The 23,541-nt window shown below is 63.6% G+C and overlaps 2 protein-coding genes across 5 annotated transcripts in view; one reads left to right on the top strand and one right to left on the bottom strand.

The window, feature by feature from the left end:
* The window catches only part of LOC102569209 (bactericidal permeability-increasing protein), an 80,792-nt gene extending 76,155 nt beyond the window's left edge, over nt 1-4,637 (bottom strand). Inside the window, exons 1-3 of one of the 4 annotated variants that reach the window (XM_059713113.1) lie at nt 3,405-4,637; nt 2,866-3,003; nt 1,994-2,051 (exon numbers count right to left, since the gene is read on the bottom strand). The gene's annotated coding sequence lies outside the window, so the exon portion shown is untranslated. Of the gene's footprint in view, nt 1-1,993; nt 3,004-3,404 lie in introns of all 4 variants that reach the window. The other 3 variants (XM_059713116.1, XM_059713114.1, XM_059713115.1) reach the window with 3 other exon arrangements.
* Nucleotides 4,638-4,720: 83 nt separating this feature from the next.
* Nucleotides 4,721-22,587, top strand: KIAA1755 (KIAA1755 ortholog). Its single transcript, XM_014610305.3, has 14 exons — nt 4,721-4,940; nt 9,743-9,940; nt 10,464-11,799; nt 12,381-12,566; nt 13,692-13,815; nt 14,248-14,341; nt 15,440-15,526; nt 16,112-16,228; nt 16,770-16,868; nt 17,167-17,315; nt 18,066-18,204; nt 18,513-18,635; nt 19,366-19,557; nt 20,076-22,587. The coding sequence occupies exons 1-14, from the start codon at nt 4,938-4,940 to the stop codon at nt 20,946-20,948; spliced, it is 3,720 nt and encodes a 1,239-aa protein (XP_014465791.2). The 5' UTR covers nt 4,721-4,937; the 3' UTR covers nt 20,949-22,587.
* The last annotated feature ends 954 nt before the right edge of the window (nt 22,588-23,541 follow it).

Raw genomic sequence — 23,541 nt, 5'->3', positions numbered from 1 at the left:
GGACTCCAAGATGAACATGAGTCGGCAGTGTGATGAAGCCATCAGAAAAGCTAACGGCACTTTATCGTGCATCAGCAGATGCATGACGAATAGATCCAAAGAGGTGATACTTCCCCTCTATCAGATACTGGTCAGACCGCAGCTGGAGTACTGCATGCAGTTTTCATAGTTTCACAGTTTCACAGTAGCTCGGGTCAGGAGGGACCTGAACAGATCATCTATCCTGACCCCCTGCCACAGGCAGGAATGGATGCTGGGTCACAAGACCCCAGACAGGTGATCGTCCCACCTCCTCCTGAATTTGCCCAAGCTAGGGGCGAGTACCACTTCCCTGGGAAGTTGGTTCCAGATTTTGGCCACCCTAACTGTAAAATATTGCCGTCTGATCTCCAACCTAAACCTGTTCTCCATCAGCTCATGCCCATTGCTCCTCGTCACCCCAGGTGGTGCTGGGGAGAAAAGGGCTCTGCCTGTTTGCTGTTGATCCCCCCAATAAGCTTGTAGGCAGTTTTGGGTGTCGCACTTCAAGAGGGACGTGGATAACCTGGAGAGGGTCCAGAGAAGGGCCACTCGTATGGTTAAGGGCCTGCAGACCAAGCCCTACGAGGAGAGACTAGAGAAACTGGACCTTTTCAGCCTCCGCAAGAGAAGGTTGAGAGGCGACCTTGTGGCTGCCTATAAGTTCATCACGGGGGCACAGAAGGGAATTGGTGAGGTTTTATTCACCAAGGCGCCCCCGGGGGTTACAAGAAACAATGGCCACAAGCTAGCAGAGAGCAGATTTAGACTGGACATTAGGAAGAACTTCTTCCCAGTTCGAGTGGCCAAGGTCTGGAACGGGCTCCCAAGGGAGGTGGTGCTCTCCCCTACCCTGGGGGTCTTCAAGAGGAAGTTGGATGGGCCACAGCAACTGCAGAGCTGAGGCTGGCAACACAAAGACAACAAAAAGTATTTTTTTAGGTGTGTAGGGAGGAAGAGGAAGGCGCAGGGCAGCATAGGACCCTACTGAACAAGGGGGAGCAATTAGTGACAGACGGGGGGACAAGGCTGAGCTAGTCAATGAGTTTTTTGCCTCGGTGTTCCTGAACAGGGGCAAGATAAGTCTCCTAATGGGCTCTTAGGTGGGCATCGGCGGGACACCAGCCCGTGGTGCAGAGTCACGTGGATGGACGGGACGTGTTCGCGTCGGCAGGCCCGGGCGAGCTGCATCCGAGGGCACTGAAGGAATTGGCCGGGGTCGTAGCAGAGCCGCGGGCACGGCTTTTCGAGCGCTCGGGGCAGGTCCCGGAGGACTGGAAAAGGGCCATGCGGTCCCTATTTTCAAGAAGGGGAGGAAGGAGGATCCGAGTCATTATAGACCAGTCTGTCTCACCTCCATCCTTGCAAAGGTCTTTGAAAAGATTATGAAGGATCATATTTGCGGGAGGACAGTGGGAGAAATAATGCGGCAGGGAAGCCAGCGTGGATTCGTAGCAGGTGATCATGCCTCGTCTGCAGCAGCGTGTGGTACCGCTCGGGGGGTCCCATGCGGTCGGCCCAGGCTGCGGCACTGCAGGTCAGAGCCAGGCGTGGGGGGCAGCCGTGCCAGTCGCTTCCCTGCTGCAGCCAGCACTAGTGCAAGGAGAGCTCTCCAGGCAGCCGCGCCGCCAGCTGCTGATCTGGCACCGGGAGCTGCTCCGCTGACCCGAGCACCTAGCTGGGGTCAAGCACCTGGCTGGGGTTATCTGACCCAGCACTCGTTCCTGTCCCTTCCGCCCCGAACATCTGTAATCTAGGACCCACCCCGGACGCTTGGGAAACACGCCAGGAAGTAACTTTATCAGGAACTTGGGCCAAGCGTTGTCCTCTGCCTGCTGCCCTCCCCCGTGGCCATGGGCTCGCTGACCGCAGGCTCTCGCCTGCTCCCCCTGCCAGGGCAAGCCCCGGGGGCTGGCATCTGTTCACTTGGATCTCAGTGCAAACATGCCACCTGCGCAGGCCCCGGTGCACTGACCTCTGCATGCCTTGCCCGTGCTCCTAGACACGCCGTGCATCCTCATCCTCTGCCGTTCCTGGACCCAGAGGGGACCGCTTAGCACCAGGCTTTCCAGCACACTAGACCCCTTCACCCCCCCAGAGCTACAGAATGGGCAATTTGGAGGCCAGATCTCTTTGCCCCCCACCCCAGCACCTCCAAGCTGATGCCTGGTGACAGGTCCCAGTGTGGGGGCAGCTGTGCCGGAGCTCAGGGGGACCCTTGCAGGAGCCTGCAGGGGTCCCGTGCTGTGCACGCAGCCCCAGGCCGTGGGGTGCAGAGCTGGGGTGCCCCCGGGTCCCCTGGCAAGCGGCACGAGGCCGTGGGTAGTTGCAGACCCAGCTGCTGGCTGCAGAAGGGTCGGGGGTCATGCCCCTTGGCCCCAGCCCTTAGCGGCATCGCTGTGACACCCAGCAAGGCTCCAAGGCGGTGACATCATCCCCGGAAAGACGTGCTCCCCTCTCCGTGACACCGCGTCTGGGAGCCTCGTGGGAGACAATAACGACACAGAGCCGCGGGGACGATGCTTCTGCAGAAATCCGGCTCCGGGCGCAGGAGCAGTGACCCCGGAGAGACCCCAGGCCACCCAGCCTCTGAATGGGCCTCTGTGCTGGGAAAGGCCAGACAGAAAAGCTGCATCCAGCCGTCTGCACAGCTGCTGGAGCCCAGCGAGGCGGAGGAGGGGAGTGACAGGCAGGAGCGGGGTGGGGGGAAGGAGAACCGCACGCCCTGATGTCCTCTGCCCCGGTCAGCGCTGCACGGCTGCCCCCAGGAGCTCTGCCCGGCGTCATGCGGTGCCCAGACGTCCGGGCGTTGCCGGGGGCTTGAGCCCAGCTGGGACGGGGTCTCACCTGCTGCAAGGGGCATCCTCGGGGAGCCATTTCGTGCTCAGGCTGCCTCCTCCCTGGACACACGCGGTGCAGAAGTCTCCAGCATTTGGGTCCCATTGCCCAGCAGCCTTGGGACTGCCAGTGCAAGCTGCGCCCTTGCTGCAAAGAGACCCGGGAAACCAGCACCAGGGTTAGCTTAGCAGCTCAGCTGCCCGAGCCTAGCCGGCGCACCTGTATCCTCGGGAGCGCTGCACCCCTCATCGTGCTGCTACGCACGTCCCCGGGCTCTCTGAGCTGCAAAGACGAGCATCTCCAGGATGCTCCCAGTGCATTGTGGGAGAACTTACCTGTCCCTTTTGGCACAGGGCAGGGGTGGGGGCATTGCGGGAAGGTGCTGGAGGACCCTTACCACCGGAGGGATTTAACCCGGGGGCGCTGCCGGTGGAGGGGAAGTGCTTTGAAGCCTGGTAGCCTGGGCCAAGGGCGCTGGGAAACTGGGGGGAGGATCTCGGCTGTGGGGGTGAGGTTGGGGCCAGGCCGTGTTGCAACGAGGATGTCACCTTGCCTCCTCCGGGATGCAGCAGTCTCCGCTCCGAAGCTGGAACCAGCTCTTCCCGAAGCGCCGCGTGGACGTCCAGCCTGCGCGCGGACGGGGGGAGACGCGGTCCCCGGCCCAGAGTCCACGTGGCAGCAGCACCACGCTCCCCCTCGCCAGACCTCCCCGGGCTCTGCTTGTTTGCGGAGCGCTTTGTGCGGCCGCCGCCTGATCCCTGCCCGCCGGCTTGTTATTGCAGCTGCCTCCCCGCCGGCTCGTCCAGGATCCCCGCGCTCTGATGCTGCGGTCCCTTCCCAGCAGGCCCACGCTGCGCTGGGGCAGGGCGGACAATCGGCGCCCAGGAGCAGCAGGGCTTACCCCTTCCAGTCCCGGAGCTGGCGTGTGCCTCTCCCACGGGTGGGCATGTGGTGGGCAGCCTCCTGCCAGGCCCAGCCCCTCCGTTCCCCCTCGGAGAAGCTGCCCTCTGCGTGCCGCTCTCCGCGCCCATGGCCTGGGGTACGGCTTGCTCCGCGCAGACTGGCCTAGCACGCTGACGGCGTCTGCGGCAGGCAGCTAGCCCGGGCGAGCCACGTGCCCGCTTCTTACACGCACACGACGCGGTCCCAGTGCTGCGGCGTCCCCTGATGCCGCGCTACCGTGGGATTTGCTCCCGTGGTTTCTTCCCAGGGTCATTTCCCCATCGGCTTCTGCAGAGGTGGAGACCCGGCTCCCCGCAAAGGCCTCCGCTTCCGCAGAGTCCCTTGCACGGGCTCGTTTGGCCGGGACTTCCCTTCCTCCCCCCGCACCTCCCGCGCTCCCCAGGCTGCCCCAGGGGGACGTGGATTTTGCCACAGGACAAAAGGAAGCGAGCGGCCAATGGAGCGGCGCAGCGGCAGGAGAGGACAATCCACGGCGCTGGCTGGCAGGCCCCTTTCAGGGAGAAAGAAAGAAAGAAACCTCTTTGGGAGGAAGCAGAAATGGTTAGAAAAACAAGCCTGTGTGGGCGTCTTGTGTTCCTCTTGGCAGGCGCCACGGGCCAAGCTCAGCCCTGGAGGCACCGCGCTGGATGCCGTGCACGACGCCAGGGCTGGACCGGGCTTTCCCCTGCCCGTTCCCCTCTCCCCCAGCGTGCGCCGAGCCCATGCCACCGCCGGCTGGGCACGAAGCGGGGCCTGTGTCTGCGGGCACAATGGGAGCTGCTGTTCCCAGGCCTGGCGCTGCGCTGGGGATGTTTTGCAGTCAGAGGAGCGCGGCCGCGAGCGAGACGGAGTTTAAGGCGTCTCTCCCAGACAGCCCCCTCCCTCCTCCCCCCTTTCCCCTCCCCTGGCCCTCCCCTTGCTCTTCGAGGACGAGGACGAGGACGAGGACGGGAGGGATCCCGAGGCTGGGATGCAGGCACCGGGGCAGTGGCCCCATCGGGACGTCCCGTGCACACCTGGATCGCGTTGCGGAGGGGCGCGTGGACGGGGCAGCTGGAGGCCATAGGGAACCACGCTAGCATCCGGGAAGGACGAGGAGCGGCGGGGGCCTTGCCCGCTGCCCCGGCCCCTCTGCCACCATGGTAATGCCTTCTGCTTCTGTCTTTCCTCGCCCCTTCCCCATGGCTGCTCCTCTCCTGGCACCTGCCCCCGGCCCGCAGGGAAGCCCGAGCTGTCGGGGCCCGAGCACGACGGGCGCTGCCACTCCCGCAACCCTTTGTACAGCGCCGAGCGCACCCGACGGGCCCTGGACGCTGCCGATAGCACCAGGCGTGAGGCCGCTCCCGGCTGGGTGGGAAGGCGGAGGAGCCCCTTCGGCAGAGCCCGTCTCTCGGGGTGGCGGGCAGAGCTCCCTTCCCAGGCCGAGCGCACGTCCCGGGAGGCCGAGCAAAGCCTTGGCACCGCTGCAGAGAATGAGCAGAGATCGCTAGCAGCTGTTTGGAGCGAAGCGCGTGAGACGGCGAGCGACTGCAGCTCCATCCTCCCCCGCCGGCGCAGGCAATGAGACCTGGAAAACATGCCCCGCGCAGGGGGAAGGGTGCCCGGTCACCGGCCCCGGGCTCCTGGCCGTCACCGCCTCGCTCCGGCCGCTATCCCGAACGCTGCTCTCGACGTCCCTCGTGGCCTGGCTACACTTAAAAGTTTGGGTCCGGCAATCCTCGCTCTGGCAAAGCTCGTCCTGGGGGAAGAGCTGCAGGAGAGGAGAGGAGAGGAGAGGGGAGAGGAGGGGAGGGAAGGGTTGTTCTCGCCAGTTGGAGCTTTCGAGCCCTGTTCCCGTCTCTTCTATGCCTAGAAAAGCGGGGGCCGCAGCTCCGTTCCTCCGGGCGAGCTCAGAAAGGCTCGAGGGCTCCGGTTCCTGCCCCAGAAACACCTTTGTTTGCCGGCTTTTAAAGCGGTGGCTCTTGGGGGAGAAAGCCTTAGCAGCCCCGGGGCGGCCGGCAGAGAAACCTCTTTCAGCGCCTACATCTCTTTCTGCTCTCAGCGCCTTTTGTTTCCTCTTTGCCTTTCATGTTAGCCAGAGAAGGGCAGCGGGGCCTGGTTCCCTTCGGGTTTGAATCGATCCTGTGTTTGCAGGATCACCAAACCCCCGCCCGCAGAGGCGCGAACATTGCAGGGCCACGTTCGGAGTCGCCCCGGGCCAAAATCTCATCCTCCTTGGTGCAGCGGAGCTGAGGGGGGTCCCAGCCAGGGCACCTTTGCCTCCGTATGTCTCTGAAAAGCCCCGTTTTCCCCCTGTCCCCCCCCCCTTTTATAACAGATCGACACGTGAGGCTTGGTCCAGCTGCCTCTCTTCCTCTGACACAGGTTTGAGAGGGGCCTGCTGTTCGGTGATGGACGATGCCTTTGCACACTACGCTCCGAACGTGCGTGTGTGTGCATGAGCGGCCGGGCCATTTCCGGCCGAGCCAGCATCCCCGTGGGCTTTGCCTCGGGGATCTCTCTTCTTTACCCCCGGGTGTTCGGGCGCTGCCCTGGCCCCCTGGCAAAGCCCCAGCTGACTCCAGAGACGTCCTCCCTGCTCCCGGTGCACGCGAGCCGTGTCCTGCTCCCTGGCTTGTTCCCGTGACAAGTTTCTGACGGCTCAGGCGGTCGGAGCAACCGAGGCACGGCAGCAGCCCCGTGCACCGGGGGCCCTGGGGCGCTGTGGCAGCAGGCAGGGGGCTGAGTGTGCATTGTCACGTCTTGGTCACGGCAAAGTTTGCGGGGGCTGCGTGGCGTGGGGCAGGGCCTGCAGGCTGCGTGGCTGACCGGGCCGGAGAGCAACCCGCTGCTTGCAAACCGGGATAACTGAGCTCAGGAAACCTCACGGAGCAAAGATGAGGGCTGTGAGGCCAAACCCGCTGGGTAAGGACAGGCGCACATCCACCAACATTTCATGCCAGACCAGCCGCCGCGGTTGCGTGTCACGCGGGCAAACCCCACTGGAGTGGCTCGGGTCTGTCCGGCTTCGGCCGGCCACCAACGGGTCAGTGGTGAACTCGGGCACAGACCGTGCAGCCAGCGAATGGCGAGCAGGAAAGTCCAAATCGCCGGGTATCCTCCCAAGCCCCACCACCTCCCTCCCGGCCACAGCCAGGCCCGAATCCTCATGCGGATGCCCGTGCACCGCGCACGCCTTGGGGATTGGGGAACATGGAGGATTTTCCCACTGTGGGCTGCAGATGGGGAGGCAGCGGGGGCCAGATCCTGCTGGCACTGATGCCAACGGAGCCTTCCCCGGGGGCGGTGATGGAGGCACGACCGGGTGCGAGGAGGCTGCTGGGACGCGGCGTGGCGCGGCGCGGGGCACGGCGGGCGGTAGGCAGAGGAGCTGCTGAAAAGTGTTCTTGTACAACTGCCCCGGCGCGGCCTCTGCCCCTCTCCGGAGGGACGTCTCCTTTCCATCAGCACGCAGGCGCAGGGCGAGCCCGAGAGAGCCGGCTGCGAAGCGCGCAGGGATCGTGAAAGCAGGGCTGAATGAGAGCCGCGGTCCAGAGCCCCTCGGCCCCCGCCACGCGGCCCCGGCAGGAGCAAAGCTGCAGCGTCTGTCCTGGGAGGGCCGAGCCGAGGCCCTGTCACCACGGGGATCGTTCTTTTCCCTTTTCCCAGCTCCAGATGAGCTCAGCCGGGACGAGCTCTTGGCGGCACAAAGAGCTGGTCTTGGAGCTCGTCGGAGGACGCGGGAGGGTCACCCAGGGCAGGCAGACCGCCAGCGAGGCGCTGTCAGACGTGACCCCCAAGCCACACTTGCAACATCTGGAGAGGGCACATCTGGAACCTTAGCTTTCCAAGCCCCCACGTCTATCCCCAAATCCAGCAGTGCTGAGCAGGGGCTGGGCCTGGCAGCTTCACCCAGGCCACCTACCAGGAAGGAAGGAGGCGATTTGAGGCCGGTCTTGGGTTCAGACTCTTGCTCGTGGCCGCAGGAGGAGCTGGCCTGGCTCCCTCGGTGCCCCCGCGCTGTGGGACGGCGGTGGGACGTGCACTGGATTCCTTCCCTCGCCCGGGCAGGGAGGTGAGGGCACGAGAAGGCAAGACGTGGAGATTTGGGCGTGACGGCAGCTGCTCCCGAGGCCGCGCTCTCAGCCGCCGGCGCTAGAAGAGGCGCGAGGCAGCGGTGCACCGCGCTTGCAAGAGCCAGAAGCATGCTGCAGCCCGTCGTCCGTTCGCTGCAAACCAAACGCAACCGGGGTGAGAAAAGCAGTGGTCCTGCATCGCCAGTCGGAGCCGCACAGAGCCAGAGGCCTGGGAGGAAGCAGGTACCGGGAGAGAAGGAGCTCCTCTCTCCCGCCCAGCTCAGGGTGAGGGCACATGGAGGGAGCGCCCGAGCACTTTCCCAGGCCTGGGCGGCCCAACCTGCCACGCAGATGCCAGGAGATGGGGCCCTGCAGCCTTGCTCCAGGAAGGCTTGTGGCACTCACTGCAAAGCACCGGCGATAAAGCACATGAAGATCCCAGCCCTGACTGGGTTCAAGGCCGCGTGGCTCCTCAAGTGGGGCGTCTGCGCAGGGTTCAGCCCTTTGTACGTGCATGTTTGGCTAATTCCTCTTCACTTGCTGGGATGTCTGTCCTCGTGGAGATGCACCTCCTGGCCCTGTGCTTGCCAGGCAGAGTCCATGCAGCCCACGACTGCCATGACACCACCGCCAATGCAGCTCACCTGCTGCGGGAAACGAGGTCTTGGACCCCCTCGTGCTAACCAAGCTGCCTCTCTGCAAGAAGGCTTGCTCTGAGCTGGGAATCCAGCCATGTCCAGTCCAGTTACACTGGGGCGCTGACCCTCCTCCCAGGCCATGCGGCTGAGAGGCCGGACATGCAGCTCCGCGTCGCCAGCGACTGAATTAAGACGGTGCAAGCAGCCAGCAAGATTTTTCCAGGACTTTTGTGAGAAAGCCCGGTGCTCCCAGATCTGCAGCAAGCCCACGCTCAGAAACCAGCCGTGTTTCCCGTCCGCTCGCTCTTGGCTCAACCCACGCAGGAGCCGGGAGCCAGATTGCAGGAGGCTCCTGCAGCTCTGTTGCTGCTGCCTCACCGCGGGGCCAAAAGCCGACAGCCTCCGAGGCAGCACTGCCTCCGACCAGCGCGGGGCTCTCCAACCATCTTATTTTCCCCTCGACGTTCCCTAATGCCACTGAAGTGTAATCTGGGCTCAACCCAATTGCTCCCTTTTGTGCCCCGGCTCCATCAGCGGCCCTGAAAGCGAGAGGCGTGCGAGGATCTGGTGCAGAGCTGGGAAGAGCGCGCCGTGCGTCTCGCTGCAGCCGCGGCTCGGGTCAGGGTGCGGGGGCTTGCGCCGCAGTGCAACACACCCTAACCCTGCAGTGGATTCATACTGGGTTCTCCAGGGATTGAGGCTGGACAAGACCCCCCCTCGCCCCCATTTGTCCTTCATCTGCTTATCCATCCAGCCCCTCCATTGTCTACAGGCTTAAATCAGAGCCTTTCCACACTGCAGGGGAGCGTGGACCCGAGCCCGTGCACCCTGCAGGAGCGCTCCGAAGCCTCGAGGGGTTTGGGGTTTGGCCCCAGAGCTGATCTCCGAGTCCCAGGTCTGTCGTTCAATGAACTTTCCACGAGCCTCTGCCGAGGCTACAGGCAGCCCAAGTCCAAAGCCCCCTGCGCTGCATGTTCGGAGGCTGTCTGGGAGCTTGGCCACCCCTCCGCGCCACGTGCACACAGTAGGTATTTCCCAACATCGAAACCATGTGCGTCCCCGAGGAACGCTGCCGGCTCAGCTGGGCGGCCGCTCTGGGGTGGATTTCCTCCTGGACGCGACTGTACGCTGCTGCGAAGTAGGGCGGTCTCTAGCGATGGCCGTGGAGCATGGGGAGACGGGGGTCTCCCATGGGGGAACCCACGGACCCGTGCGTTGTGCTTGCTAACGAGCCGTCCTTTCCCCGCGCAGGACCCGCAGTCCCTGGATGCCGCGGTGCAGAGCGCCCTCCAGGCCTTGTACCCTCCGTTCGACGCCACGGCCCCCACGGTCCTCAGCCAGGTCTTCCGCCTGCTGGAGACCGACTACCACGGGGACGGGCTCTGCTGCCTCCTGGACTTCCTGATCCCGGCCAAGCGCCTCTTCGAGCACGTGCGGCAGGCGGCCTGCGTAAGTCCATGGGTCATAGCGTCCACGTTGTCCGTGCTCTGGCTCTCCGGCCCGGGAGGCAAGCCCTGATTTCACACCACAGCAATGAGTCCTATAGGCAGAGCCCTGGAGACATGCTACGATGCGCAGGGCCAGGCGGGACCCTCCGTTCAGCTAGGCTGAGCTGGCCAGGGAAGCTCACGCGCTCGCCCGGTGTCGGCCCAAATGGGCCAGGACTCCCAGCACCCGCAGCAGGCAGGTCTCTGCCCCTCTCGGCATCCTCCCACCCCAGCCAGGGCTCCTGGGATGGGTCGGGCACTCAGCTAGCTGCTGGGTCAAAGCCTAGCTTGGGACGCAGGTGCTTCTCTGCCACAGCTCTGTATAGCGCCTTGGGCAACTCACTTAGTGCCTCAGTCCCCATTGCGAGACGGGCACGAGAGCACTTCTCTATCACATGGGGAGGTGGCAAAATGCACAGGGCAGAGGGCCTGGGGGATCAGAGACGGGCCGGATTCACTAACGAGAGTGTCTTCCCCTCTCCCAGGCGCCTTACTGCAACTGCCTCTTCCTGCACGAGGGCTGGCCCCTGTGCCTCCGCGAGAAGGTCGTGGTTCACCTCGCGCCCCTCAACCCGCTGCTCCTGCGCCCGGGGGACTTCTACCTGCAGGCAGAGCCCTGCCAGGACCAGTCGGCCGGCATCGTCCTCAAGTGCCTCTCCCGGGACCTGCGCACGGTGGAGGAGATCCCCGTCCCCCAAGCCTCCTACTCGCTGCTCTTCACCAACGAGTGGCTGGAGGAAATCAACCGCGGCCTGGACCGGGCGCCGCTGCGCACCTGCCTGGTCGCTACAGAAAGCGGGGTCATGCCCATGCCTTGGAGTAAGATCGCCACACCGGAGTTCATCGAGAAGCCCAAGGTCGCTCCAAACCTGGCCCAGGCTGCAGCCACCCCTCCGGCCGGCGCGCGGGACCGGGACAGCTGGGCGTCTCCTGGCGCAGCAGAGGCTCCGGTGCCAGGCTCCGGCGGGCACGCGGCAGGGAAGGTGCGGGAGTGCAAAGACGTGCCCCGGAGGCGCGGCCCGAGCAAGTACCCGGGGCTCATCAAGGTGGAGCAGGCAGGTCCCTGGCAGCCGGACGCCCAGGGGCTTGTCGCGCCGAGCCTCTGCGACATCCTCAGCCGGGACCTGGAGGGCGAGTACGTGGACCTGCTGGAGCTCTCTGCAGAAGGGGGCTCCGATCCACACCCCCGGTCGGAGCAGCCGGCGCCTGCTGGAGAAGCAGAGCCGCCGTCCGAGAGCGAGCCAGGGCTTGGAGAGCCGGCCGCTGAGACCTGGGCCTGCAGGAAAGGGCCGAGCGCAGAAGAGGGTCCCTGCACGCCGTGTCTGAGGAGGAAGCTAAGCAGAGACCCCCAGTGCCCCGGGCCGAGGTGCCGGTACCGCGAGTCCTACGTGGCCGCTATCCAGAACCCCATCTGCTTCGGCGCCGGGCCGATGGCCGCCATCCAGGAGGAGTCCGATGGGCCCAACCGTGACCTCCCTCCCGCCAGCGCCGCCGTGAAGCCCCCAGACAGGCACCGGCCCGGGGATGCTGGCGCTCCCCGACCCCCCTCCGGCTTCCCTCCCCAGGAAGCGAAAGCCGAGGAGGCGACCAAGCAGGGATACCTCAAGCTGCTCAAGTCTCCGGCGGGTGCAGGGAGAAACCCTTCTCGGTCCGAGTCTCCCACCACCAGCCACAAATTCCCCTTCCTGAAGGGCCCGCGGCAGCCGGCCGCCCCCGCCGAGGCCGCTGCAGAAAGAGCAGCCAGCCAGCCCGAGGGGTCTCGGAGGAAGACGTCGGCTCTTTACTCTCCCAGGACGAGCAGAGCCAAGCCAGCGGGGAAAGGTAGCAGCCCACCGGGTCTTGCACACGCGCACGTGCACGGGCGGATCTAGGACCGTGCAAAGGGGGTGCAGGGGGTGAGCTGCATCATCCCATATAAAACAACACGCATTTTTCTCCGGTTAAAAAGATGCTAGGAGCTGTGCTAACATGCTAGGGGCCGGGGGCAGGTTAGGATTGAAGCAAAAACCAAGACAGCTGCATTGAAGGAGTCTGCAGGGCTGAGACGTAGGAACGACGTGGCCAGGAGCAGAACGGAGGCGCGCTGGGCCGGCGGGGTCGAGACCGTGTAGAAGAAAAGCGGGTTGTTAGCCCTGGTGGGATGAGGAGTTGAGCAGGGATCCGGTACAGGACGGAGCCACGAAGTCAAGTGACTCCTGGCTAGAAATGCGGCTGTCGCTGCCAGGCGGGGGGTTAAATGCGGGGCAGAGCAGGAGTCCAAGGGGGTGCATGTGCCCCGGGGCACCCCCGGCTCTGCACCTGCACACGGGTGTAAAACGCCACAGCAGCACGCCGTGCCTCTCCTCCGCATCCCTCGGCCCCCTCCCCGCTTGTGCCTCACCCTCGGTGTGTTTGCCCGGCAGGTGCTGACCAGGCGGATGCCGCTCGCCTCCACGTCGGCTCTCCGCACGGCACCGGCTGCAGGAACGGCCCCCGTGCTCCCGCCATGGCCCGAGACCCTCTCCCTGCAGAAGGCAGCGCCCCGAAGCTGCCCCGCTGGCAGGGCCTCGGCACCCAGCTCCTGCTCTCAGGGGTGGCGTGCCTGCCAGGTACCCGCTCAGGGGCTTTCACCTGAAACGTCCTTGCAACGAGAGGCGGCTTCGCAGCCGGAGCGGGAGGGTTTGAAGGACTTGCTCAGCGCTGGCTGAGACTCGGCCGCAAAACTTAAAACCTCAAAATGGAGAAAACCCAAAAACACGCCCCAAAAACCTGCTGGCTGGGAAAGCATCTCCACCGCAATGAGCTTCTCGCCCGACTTGGCCAGTGGGAACGTTTCTGCTTTCAGTGACCGAAGGGACGAAGGCAGACAAGGTTCTTCGGGTAGATGCGGCATCTTTTATGAGATCAACTAAATAGCTGGAAAAATTGTTCTTTGCGAGTTTTCAGGCACAAACACTTTTCCCAACTATTTTTCCAACTATTTAGTTGGTCTCATAAAAGAGATTGCATCTACCCAAAGAACCCATGTCCTTGGGCCAACACGGCTACAACCAACAACCCTAAAACGGGGGGACAAAAACATTAATTCATGTTATTTTTTTAAAAGGTGTTCGGGTTTGGGTTCCTGAAAATTGAAAATGTAGGGTCAGAGCTCCCAGCTCCACGTCACAGCATCGCCTTTCTGGGCTGTGACCTGCAAACAGCACGGCCCCGAGAGCGAGGTCGGGCTGGAGCTCCAGCATCCCACGCCGGGCTCCAGCGCGGTCCCCGGGGAAAAGGGAGCGGAGCTGCCGTCGCTCGAGGCCGGGCAAGGGAAGCGTGGGAGCCGGGCATTTGAGGGAGCACGCGGCAGAGGGGGCTGGGATAGTTTGCAGTCTCCGGTTAACCGGGGACGCAGCATCGCCAGCATGCACTGCTGTGCGCGACGCCTCCCTCAAAGTCCCAGCTGCTGGAGTCGCGCGAACAAGGCAAGGCGTCTGCTGTTATTATTTTAAAAACCAAACCCCGTTGGTCTCCAGCTCTGCTGGCTGCAGAGAGAAGAGGGCGCAGGCATGACCCCGAGAAGTAGAGACAAAAGAGCAAATGGCAAAGGAAGGGAGCCCGGCACTGACCCTGCCACAACCTCAGGAGCTGTAAGCCGGTCTCACGACGCGGGGACCTGGCTCCGGTGGTTTGAGGCTGGGCTCGGTGATGCTGCAGGGCAGAGACCCACTGTTGCTCTCTCCCGGCTGCAGGGAGCACGGACAAGCTTGGCCGGGCCCTGATCCAGGTGAGCACGAGCAGCAGAGCGTGGGAAGCCTCTTGGTGCTCGGCTAGAGAGGTCGCCCGGCTCCTCCTCTACCTCTGCTCCATCCCCAGGTAAGGGGGACATGGGGTCCTTGCCCAGGGGCGACTCTCATGCGAAGGGGTCAATGCCCGCTCGCACAGTGTCCACCACTGCCACCTGTCGGAGTGTGAACCGTGGGATCCCCTCGTTGCACAGACAGGGCTTGTGCGAGAAATACGTGCAATCACCAGGCTTCCTCCTGAGCCCAGAGCGTGGGCCAGCAAGGAGCCGTTAAATCCCACCTGCTTTGGGTGTCCCAGAACTGCACAATTAGCCTGGGAAAAAAAAATTGTCCATCTCCAATCTGCCTCCAGTCCTCAGTGCCGAATCCTCTGACGAGCAGGTGGAGGTCCCCGGGGAAGGGCAGTAGCCAAGGGGTCAGGACTGCCCATCACCTGCCGTCGGTAACTAATGCAGGGGTCTTCCTGGCGTGTGGCATCACCCGGTTTTGCTCCCACCCCCAGGAGGAAGGCAAGAGGCGTGGGGCTGACCGTCGTGGTGGACGCTAGACGGCAGCCTCCCTCCCCTGCGCTGAACGCAGCGCTCACGTCAGCCCAGGTAGGCACGGGGGCCTCGTAGCAGGGAGGTTTCTGTAGACAAGAGGCTCTTCTCAGCTGCTCTGGCCATGGCGGGGTTTGCGCGGATGGAGAAGTGGCACGTGCTGCCCCTCGCTGTTGTCCTGCAAGGCCCCTCGCAAGCTCTGCCTGGAGAGTGTCGCGTTATAGGAGCAAAGCGGGGCCGGCAAGGCTCTGCGGAGGGCTCCTCTTACACCCACCCTGCCCGGGGCAGGGCCAGGGCCAGGGCCAGGGCCAGGCCTGTCTGCAACACCCCACACAAGGGTTTGTTGACCTGCACGTGAAGACTTCCAGCAACGGAGACTCCCCGGCCTCCCTGCGCCTTCTGCTCCGGCCGCCCTCGGAGCAAGAGATCCCGCTCGCCACCCCCGCCCCAACGCTGCCGGCACCTGCCCGGGTCTCTGGGCTTCCAGCTCCACTCGACAGTCCCTTTGCCTGCTGTGCCCAGCGGCCACGTCTTTGATCTCCTCCCCGGCTTTGCCTATAGGCGTCACCGTGATGATTTATTCAGCCTGGTCCCAGCTGCCTCCTCTTGCAGCACGATGCATTGATCTAGGAAACATCAAGCCTCCCCCTGCTGCTACCCTGGAGACCTTTCCGTTCCCTGCCAAATGCCTCCCGGCACCTGGTCCTGTGCTCTGTGGGAGATCGATGCACGCTGGTGCTTGCACGGCTCGTGCACCGGTGCTTGCACACCGGACCCCGCAGCTGCAGCTACCATCGTCGGCAGGCCAGGCCACGGAGGGGCACGGCTGTGTGGAGTCAGTCCCAGAAGTACAAAGACTCCCTGGAGTCTTAGCAGACAGACGGCCGAGCCCTTGCGCTGATGCCCCCACCCCAGGCAGGGACCAGCCAGGAGCCAGACCCGGCAGGAGACTGGGAGACTGCCCGTGGGATGGGGATGTGCAAACCGGGGCCTGGTGTACACAAGTGCAGGAGGGTAGAAGTGATTCGGACTCCGTCCTGGCCGGGAGCTCGTCCTCTGCTTCACTCGCCTTCGCTGCGCAGGGCCCGAGGGGTCGGGGCGCCGAGAAAGGCTCGGGGCATTCATGCACTGACTTCCCCTCTGCTCTCCCGGCAGCGCTCGTCCCCCGGCGCCATCCACAGCCTGCTGCTGCTGGCAGAGAAGGAGGCAGCTGCGCACCTGGAGAAGGTACCTGGCACGCAGGTGAGGGCAGGACCAGCACGGCCCGCGTCTCTCCCCCATGCTGCGGGGGGCTGGAGCAGAACGGCCGTGCTCCCGCACCCCAGCACCCGGCACTTGAAACCCCCCAGGGACAGCCTGGGATCAGACACCCCTTCTCCCCATCGCCAAGGACCGCCTGCCCCAGCTCTCCCAGGCAGCGTGGCCAGACAGCGCTAATGGCTGCAGCTGCCCGGGGCGCTGGCGCTCTCGCAATTACCTCCACCCGCCGGACACAGGCAGCGGGATAATAACTCAGAACTGGAAAGGGTTTATTGTTCTGCTAATGCGGCTCCGTTTAATTAATCTAATGTGAAATATTAATGAGCTCCATTACCCCGCCGGCTGCCCTAGCAGATTATTAGCATGTCTGCTGTCTCCTGGGCACAGAGCAGCCCCGCACCACGGGGGCCCTGCACACAGATGGGGTTGGGACAAGCCCGAGCCAGGGGGAGACGGCGAGGGGAGCGTCTGTACCCGCCGGCCGGCTGGCCCGGGAGCGCTGCCCCCCACCGTGCACTCCAGCCCCTCCCTGTTCGCCATCCAGCTCCCGCACGCTGTCTCCCGCAGGTGGAGGTGCTGCCATCTCTGAAAGCCCTGGGCCGCTACGTGGACCCCGGCCAGCTGACCCGGGACCTGGACGGCACCTTCCCTTACTGCCACAGCGAGTGGGTTCAATTCTTCCAGGTGTCTACGATCATGGCCTCTAGCTCTCCCCTCTTTCCTCCGCCACCTGCCTGCTTCCTAGTGGCACCGGTCCTGCAGTAAAGGCCGGGGCGCAGTCCCTGCCCCTGGCAGTGCTGGCCAGCTGCATGTGGGGATGCCCGTGCCCTGCAACAAGCGCATGGTGGCCTTCCTGCGGCCACCCGGCAGGTGATGCTAGCCATGCTGCAGTGTCCTAACACAGCACACGTGCATGGGGCGGGGGTCCTGGGACAAGCCACGGCGTCCACGTGAGGCCAAGAGCTCACCAGAAGGTGAAGGATAGGGGGAGCACATGGCTACTGACCCCAGCCCCCCAGAGGTGTGCAGCCCCCTCTCTGCTCATTAACTGCCTGGCTTCCCACCTGCTGCAGCCATCCACCTCGTACCCCGTGCCGACCGGTTTCGACAGCCCTAGGGTCTGCCCGATCCCTTCCCTGTTCTCTGCCCACGCGCCCATCTTTCTGCCCCTCTGCCGGCCCTGCCCGGCCTCCAACACGCTGACCACGGGCGCTTCCCCCCGCAGAAGCTGCATCCCTTCGTCGCAGATCTCACGGCGGTGTCGGAGCTGTTGCGGCGCTCCATCGGGGAGCTGGAGAGGGGCGCCTTGCCGGAGGGCCTGCAGGTACCCGCCGCGCTGCATGGTGCAGCACTTTCCTTGGCCCCAAGCCCTGCCATGCTCCACCCCAGAGGCGGCTGCACCGGAGGTGCACTCTGGTCAAAACCTCCGGGCAGGGTCAGAGAAGTTCCCAAAGATCCTGGGCACTGATGAAGGAGCCTGCTAGGGACAGCCCCAATGGAGGCCATGTCGCCCAGCACATGCCACGGCAAGGGCAGAGGCTCCGAACGGGTGTGGACGGGATGGACCATGGGGCGGGTGGATGCGCAGGGCCATCCTGCCCGTGTGTTTGATCCTCCTGCAGGAAGCAACCGAGTGCACGGAGCGGTACCGGGAGCTGATGAGGACGGTGCTGCGCAACCCCCAGCTGGACACTTTGCAGAGGGACGGGGGGGCCACGCTGGCCAGGCTGAGGAAGGAGGCAACGCGGCTCAGCTCCTCTCCCGACGTCAGGTACTGCAGACAGGACGTCTCCCGTCTGTCTCCGCACCCTTGGGGCTGGGCTGGACTCGGGCAGCTGCTTCGCCTGGTCCGCTCCCACCCGGGGGATCCCACCGCCCTGCTAGCTCCCCTCGCAGTCGCGGGCCCCGGGGGGCTCTCTCAAGCGCCCTGGGAAGAGCGGCACCCCAGGCCCCGGAGGCAACCTTGGCCCCATCGTGCTCCGGTTTGCTGCCCAAAGGGCCGCTAGATGGCACCAGGCCCCAGGGATGTGAAACCGGTCCCACTCCGGCGCTTGCATCCAGCCCATTTGCTTTCCTTCACTGGGCTCCTGCTCTGACAGCACGAGGGACCAGACAGCCCTGCTAGCCAGTGCCACCCTCCCGTGGCGCCCCGCTCGCGGCTCCAACCCGCTCGGCTGGGCTGCAGGCTCCCGGCGTGCGGCAGCCTGGCACTACTGCTGCGGCACGGCGCGGCGTGGCACGGCGGGCACCCAGGACTCGGCCAGTGGACAGGAGGTGACCCCGCACAGGAGGAGACCATCCAAGGGGTGGCTGGCACGGGTACAAGTCCCGTGTCCCTTGGTGCCGCTGCCCCAAGTCAGGGTTGGTGTGGTCAGCTCCCAGCTGCCCCTCGGCACTTCTGGGTCCCTGCGAGGGGCAAGAGAAGGGACTTTGTAGGCACGTGCATTGCTCCTGGCTCAGACCAGGCCGTGGCGGTAGCAGGCCGTAAGGCCTGACCATCCAGGGCTCCCTCGGTCTGCAGGAACCACATGGATGCAGCCCTGGGTCTTTACAACCGGGTGGAGGAGGAAGTCCACACCTTGGTGGCCAAGTCCAACCGCTGCCTGGAGCGCCTGGAGCACGTCCAGAAGATCAGGGAGCTGGAAGCCGAGTTCGGCAAGGTGAGGGCTGGTGTCGCGGGGGCTGTGGGGGGTCCTCAGGCCCTTGTCACTACGCCTCGGACTGAAGTCTGCTCTGCCTCAGCGCTGGGGCCAGCATAGACGTCCCCCCTGACACCCGGGGGTGCTGCGCGGAGGAGAGGAGGGTTTTCTTGCAGCCTGCATTTGGATGGCTGAGCTATTTGCTAGGCAAATCCTATGTCACCGTCCAGAGGGGCAGGAAGACAAAGTCCCCGGCCCAGGCAGTGGTGAATAACCGAGCTCCCGCGCAAACCTCACGGCTCACTTGGGTCCTTCGCTGCGTCCTACAGCTCAGCGGCTGGATGGATGAAGAAGGCGAGTCTCGGCTGCGTGAGCTGAGCGCGGCGGAGTGGGGCCCGGACAGCCCGGAGAAATCCTACCGGCACTTCAAGGAGTTCTTCATCCAGGCGACAGTAGGTTCTCGGGGGGTATCCTGGATGTGTCTCTCCTATCTCTGCAGCACGGGGCCGGCTCCGGGGCTGGGCCAGATAGCCAGAATGACCCCCAGACCCTGCAGAGCTAAAGCATCTCAGCTCTCACCATGCTTTGGCAGTAAGCAGCCTGGTTTCACTGAAAATCTCCCCGAAACGGTTGCTTGGGGAATGATTTCTGAGCGAGAAGGAGCTCGTTCCAGGTGCTAAAATCCCAGGTTCTCACCTGCCTTTTGCAAGGAGCTTGCCCAGGTTAGCCCAGCCCGGCATCTCTGGGATACGTGGGGGCTGAAATGTGGGCGCCCTACCATCCCGGTCTCCTCTCCGGCAGCCAGCCGTTTGCAAGCACACGGCTCTCCCTAGGCAGGTGCGCTGGAGAAAGGGCCTTTCTGCAGCTGCTGAGACGTGAGCCCACACAGCCCTGAGCGCTGCACTGGGCCTGCGCCAGGAGCAGAATCGGGCGCTGTTGGTTTCTTGCAAGGCAGGACCAAGTGTACGGGTGAGGAGCAAGGGCCCAGGACCAAGAAGTGCCGAAGGGGGAAAGTTCCTCACCCCTTCTGTCTCTTCGCTGCTGCCCGGAGCAGACTTTGTTCCCAAACAGAAAGTGTCCCTCTGGGATTTCACAGCTGCAGAACATCTGGCCCTCAGCAAACAGGCCCCCAGAGCAAAATGCATCAGAGCAGAGATTTATTTCCTTTTTATCTTCCTTTAGGCCCGTTACAACCAAGGCCTGGTGCTGTGCAAGGAAGCGGCCGGCTTCCACGGCTCCGCGGGCCCGGAGGCAGAAGCCTTGGAGGCAGCCAGAGGGGCCTTCCAGGCGAGGCTGTCGAGTTTCTACACCAATGTGGAGAGGCAGCAAGCGGAGCTGGAGACTCTGCTGAACCTCTACCGGTTCTACGACAAGGTGAATATGCCAAGACCACGGGCACGTGACCGGGAACGGGGAGACGGGGCTGGGTGGGAGAACAAGGAGCTGCTTTCCATTAGGGCAGGGGCATCCCTGAGTAAATCGTGCTGCGTTCAGCCAAGGAGGCAGCATGAGCAAGCCAACACGGATCACGACCCCCTCTTGCTATCCTGGGAGATGAAACGCTCTCCGTCGGCGTTTGTACACGCCACGTTTGTTGCCCTTTCTTGCGCTGCAACTGCACGACTGTTTGCATGAGCGGGATTTCTGGATGCTCTAAAAGTTGCTGTTTGCTGCAACCTAAGGACAGCAGCGAAAGAGAGGGAGCAGCTAAAGACCTAGACAAGCAGAGCGGGAACGAGAGAGCGGTGACTCGGAAGAGCTCAAATTTCCGGCTGTTCCAGCTGGCCGACGCTGTAGGAGACGGCGTTGCGTCGGTGATGGCTGGGAGGGCAGCAGGTGATCGCAGAGCAAGAGGAAGCACACAATAAATTCCCCCTTGCCCTGTTTTCTAGGTCATGTGGCTGAGCCTGGACTGCAAGCACCTGGCGGCCCGGGCGCAGCTGGGGCAGAGCCAGGCGGGCAGCCCGAAGGCCCTGCGGCGCCTCGCCGGCTCGCTGCAGAAGCTGTCGGCCGAGTTCTCGGCACCGCGGCTCCAGGCGATGAAGGCACAAGCGTGCGCCGTGCGCCACTGCTGGGGGCCGGGGCTCTGGCACGAGGCCTGGGGCAGGTACCGCGAGACCCGGCAGGCCCTGGCTGAGATGCTGGGAAAGGCCGAGGAGGCGCAAGCTCTTGCAGAGTCGGGGGGCGAGCCTCACGCCTGCCACGCTCCATCCGACCCGGCACCCCCTGCACGTGAGCAGCAAGGTGCAGCCTTGGGCGGCAGAGAGAGCAGCGAGGCGGAGAGCGGGGATGGGGACCCCTGCACCGGGCCAAGCCGCATCCAGCAGCCCCGGTGCTGCAGCCCCGAGGGGGTCCTGGGAGCTGCCCTGACCGAGGCAGGGGCTCCGGCTCAGGACGCCAGCCGGGAAGGGCCCGACCGCGTCCCCGCACCCACGCAGGAGCCTCCGCTGACCTGTGGCTCAGACACGGGGCAGCGCCTGGAGGCCAGCGCAAGCCACCCCGCGCGTGACGGGCCCCGCTCAGCCCCCGGCCGGCGCGCTGGTAAGAGGCCAGATGCAGCCCAGTACTTCCAGGTGTCCAGACACAGCAGCTTTTCCTCTGAAGACACCGATTCGCAGCACTCAGCCGAAGACTCGCCCGTAGCCAGCGCCGTCGTGTCCGGGGACCCGAGCCCTCGACAGGCCTGTCCCCAGGGAGAGTCCGCAGGGATCCTGTATCTGGAGAAGCACCGCGCGGACAGCCCAGCGCGAGCCAGCGCCGAGTAGAGGCAGCCCTGCCACGGCCGCTGGCCCCTTGCCTGCCCCGGGGCAGGTCACTTCTCTGCGTGCCTGCCTTCCCCGCCCGGGGCAGCACCCTCCCGTACCTCGCGGGGTGCTGCGAGGCAGGATGAACCCGTAACCCCTGTGGGCTTTGTGGTCCCGGCGGGAAGAGCGTGTTGCTCCTGGGTCATTAGCTGCCTTCAGAAGAGGCAGAGCTGAACCCTGCGTGAGAGCAGAAAAAGGGCCCGTCCCCTCGCTGCCACCTACGCCAACCGGCCCGTGACTTCCTCCGCTTGGTCCTTGCTCTGCGGCGGGAGCAGAGGGCCGTGCTGAGCCCGCGCCCACCAGCTGAGCACGCCGAGCTGTCCGAGCCCCGCGTGCCATCACAAGCCCACCCCTGCCTCCTCCAAGACCCCCTTGCTCGGGACCGTTCCCCTGTTCCCATATCTTCCTCCCCTCCGGCCCCCTCCCCTCCCCAGCCGACGGTGCTGCGCTGGCGCGGTGGTGCCGACCACGGTCTCACTTATTTTGTACAGGACTGGCTTTATTAACCACAATCGACCCCAATGCAGAGCTCTCCGAGGGGTCGGTGCGTGGCACGGCAGGGCAGCTTTGCAGAAGTCAGGCCAGGTCTGCCATCAGGAAGTGCACGGCTGCCAAACAGAAATCCCGTGGGAATAAATCCCCGGGAACCCCAAACCCAGCCCTGATCCACCTTCCCCCTGCCTCTCCTCCCAGCTATGCCCCCGCTGCAGGCATCTGCCCGGGTTGGGGTGCACCCGCTCCCAGGCCCGTTCACCGAGCAACAGGAGCCCAGGCCCCTCGCTGCTCCTTGTCACAGAGTCCCTTGCAAGGGGCTGAGCAGCTCCGTCCTCAAACCAGTTTATTGCCGTGCTACCTTAGACCCGGCAGCCAGCCAATGTTTGCAGGTAGCCAGGTGAAGCCCTGCCTGCCTGTGTTTCTATAGGGCTGGATGGTGTTGGCGGCACTGGCCGGCATCTAGCAAAGCCTACAGCTATGGTGGGCCAGCCTCCCTGGCTCTGGGAGCTACGCACGGGGCCCCTGGGCAGCCCCTGGCCATGAGGAAGGTGCAGAAAAATATATTCACCCCCCGGGGCACTCCCGCATCCCAGTCACAGCTGAGCTGCGCCGCGGCCGCGCTCCTGGCCCCGCCAAGGCCTTGGAAAGAGCGAGCGTGATTTGTTCTGTCTAGGCAGGCGCGTGCGGCCATGTCTGCAGACGTCTCAGACACGCTCGCAAACACGGAGAGAGAAGGAGATGGATGTGGAGAAGGCGCCGTCCTCGGCCACAGTCAACGGGCTCTGAATTTTTCATGAGCCGCGCACGGTAAGCGGGCTGTCTGGGATTCTCAGCAGATGCTAGCGACGCTGCGGCTGCCTTCAGGAGCAAGCAGGCTCCAGTTGGCTCGGTCCCGTGGCAGCCTGGCTGGCAATGGGACTGGCTGCCTGCGGTGGGTCGGGTTCATCTTGCAGCCCGCGAGTCTTGTTCGCATCCTATCACCAAATCCTGAAGTCGGCCGTAAATAATTCTGCTGCTCTATTTCCTTCCTCCACCTCGTTACCCCCCCAGTTGCACATTGGCCACTGCAATTAAAACAGAATAGGTGTATTAATTTCTTACCGGACCCCGGTTCTCTGTGATCATTTGTTCCGGATGCTACAGCCCTCCCGCGTGCATCGCTGGGCTCAGTCTCAGGCCATTGCCTAACTGGAGGCGAGGCGATCTCGTGCTCCAGTGTACAGTGTCAGATAACTCCCATCCTGTCCAGGTGCAGAGTCCAGGCCTGCGACTTTGCACCAGCTGGACTTGCCATTGGTGTCACTGCAGGACACAAGGTTTGGCCGTTTAGCCATCTGGGTAGATTTGCAGTTCAGCTTATGCCAGAGCCAAAATGTGAAGAGGGGGGTAGCTGGCCAGCTTTGAACGTACGTATGTGGACAGTGAGCCCCGGTCGTCAGTGCCTGTTGCACACGCAAAGCTTGTGTGCGAAGGCCAGTGGTGAAAAGGACGTTCCAGGCCCATCAGTGGGACCTTTCCAGGGAAACGGTGTCCTTGCACGCCAAGCAAATGGTCAGATGCTCGGTGAGGGTGTTTGGAGCAGGCTGCCGGGGTGGGGGGAAAGATTTTGAATCCCGGTGTCCTGGGAGGTACCAGGAACTAGCCGTCTTGATCGAACAGACGGGTTGCAAGGGACTGGTGCACAAGTGACTTCCCCTTTTACATTTGAATTGAATATTCATCCATCCACCCACCCACCCACCCACCCATATACTTCTCTTTCCGAAAACTAAGGCATCAACAAGCATTAAAAACTAGCTGATGCATAAAATAAATCAGAGCAAGAGGAAGGCTATGATGATTCCTGAAAATAACATAATATAAAAGTGTTAGAACAAGACCCTCTCTGAATACAAAAGCTGCTGGATGTTAGGCTGTCACACTGTGTCATTGGATAAGCATCTTCCATCTTTAGCCATTTGCTTTTTATCACCTTGATAAACCTGCCAGACTCACGGCACTGCTCAGCAGGGAAGGGACGAGCGTGCTAATCAATACCTCTGTCATTTTTAGGATTGAT

This window comes from Alligator mississippiensis, chromosome 9 (assembly GCF_030867095.1).
Source record: "Alligator mississippiensis isolate rAllMis1 chromosome 9, rAllMis1, whole genome shotgun sequence".
NCBI lineage: Eukaryota > Metazoa > Chordata > Crocodylia > Alligatoridae > Alligator > Alligator mississippiensis.
The sequence above is the reverse complement of the archived record's forward strand: the minus strand, read 5'-3'. Positions and strand labels throughout refer to the sequence as shown.

Bases quoted from the DNA above. Each gene is read 5' to 3' on its own strand.
- KIAA1755 (XM_014610305.3), top strand. The intron at 9,941-10,463 runs GTAAGTCCATGG...CCCCTCTCCCAG, and splicing joins ACGTGCGGCAGGCGGCCTGC to GCGCCTTACTGCAACTGCCT. The intron at 15,527-16,111 runs GTGAGGGCAGGA...TGTCTCCCGCAG, and splicing joins AGAAGGTACCTGGCACGCAG to GTGGAGGTGCTGCCATCTCT.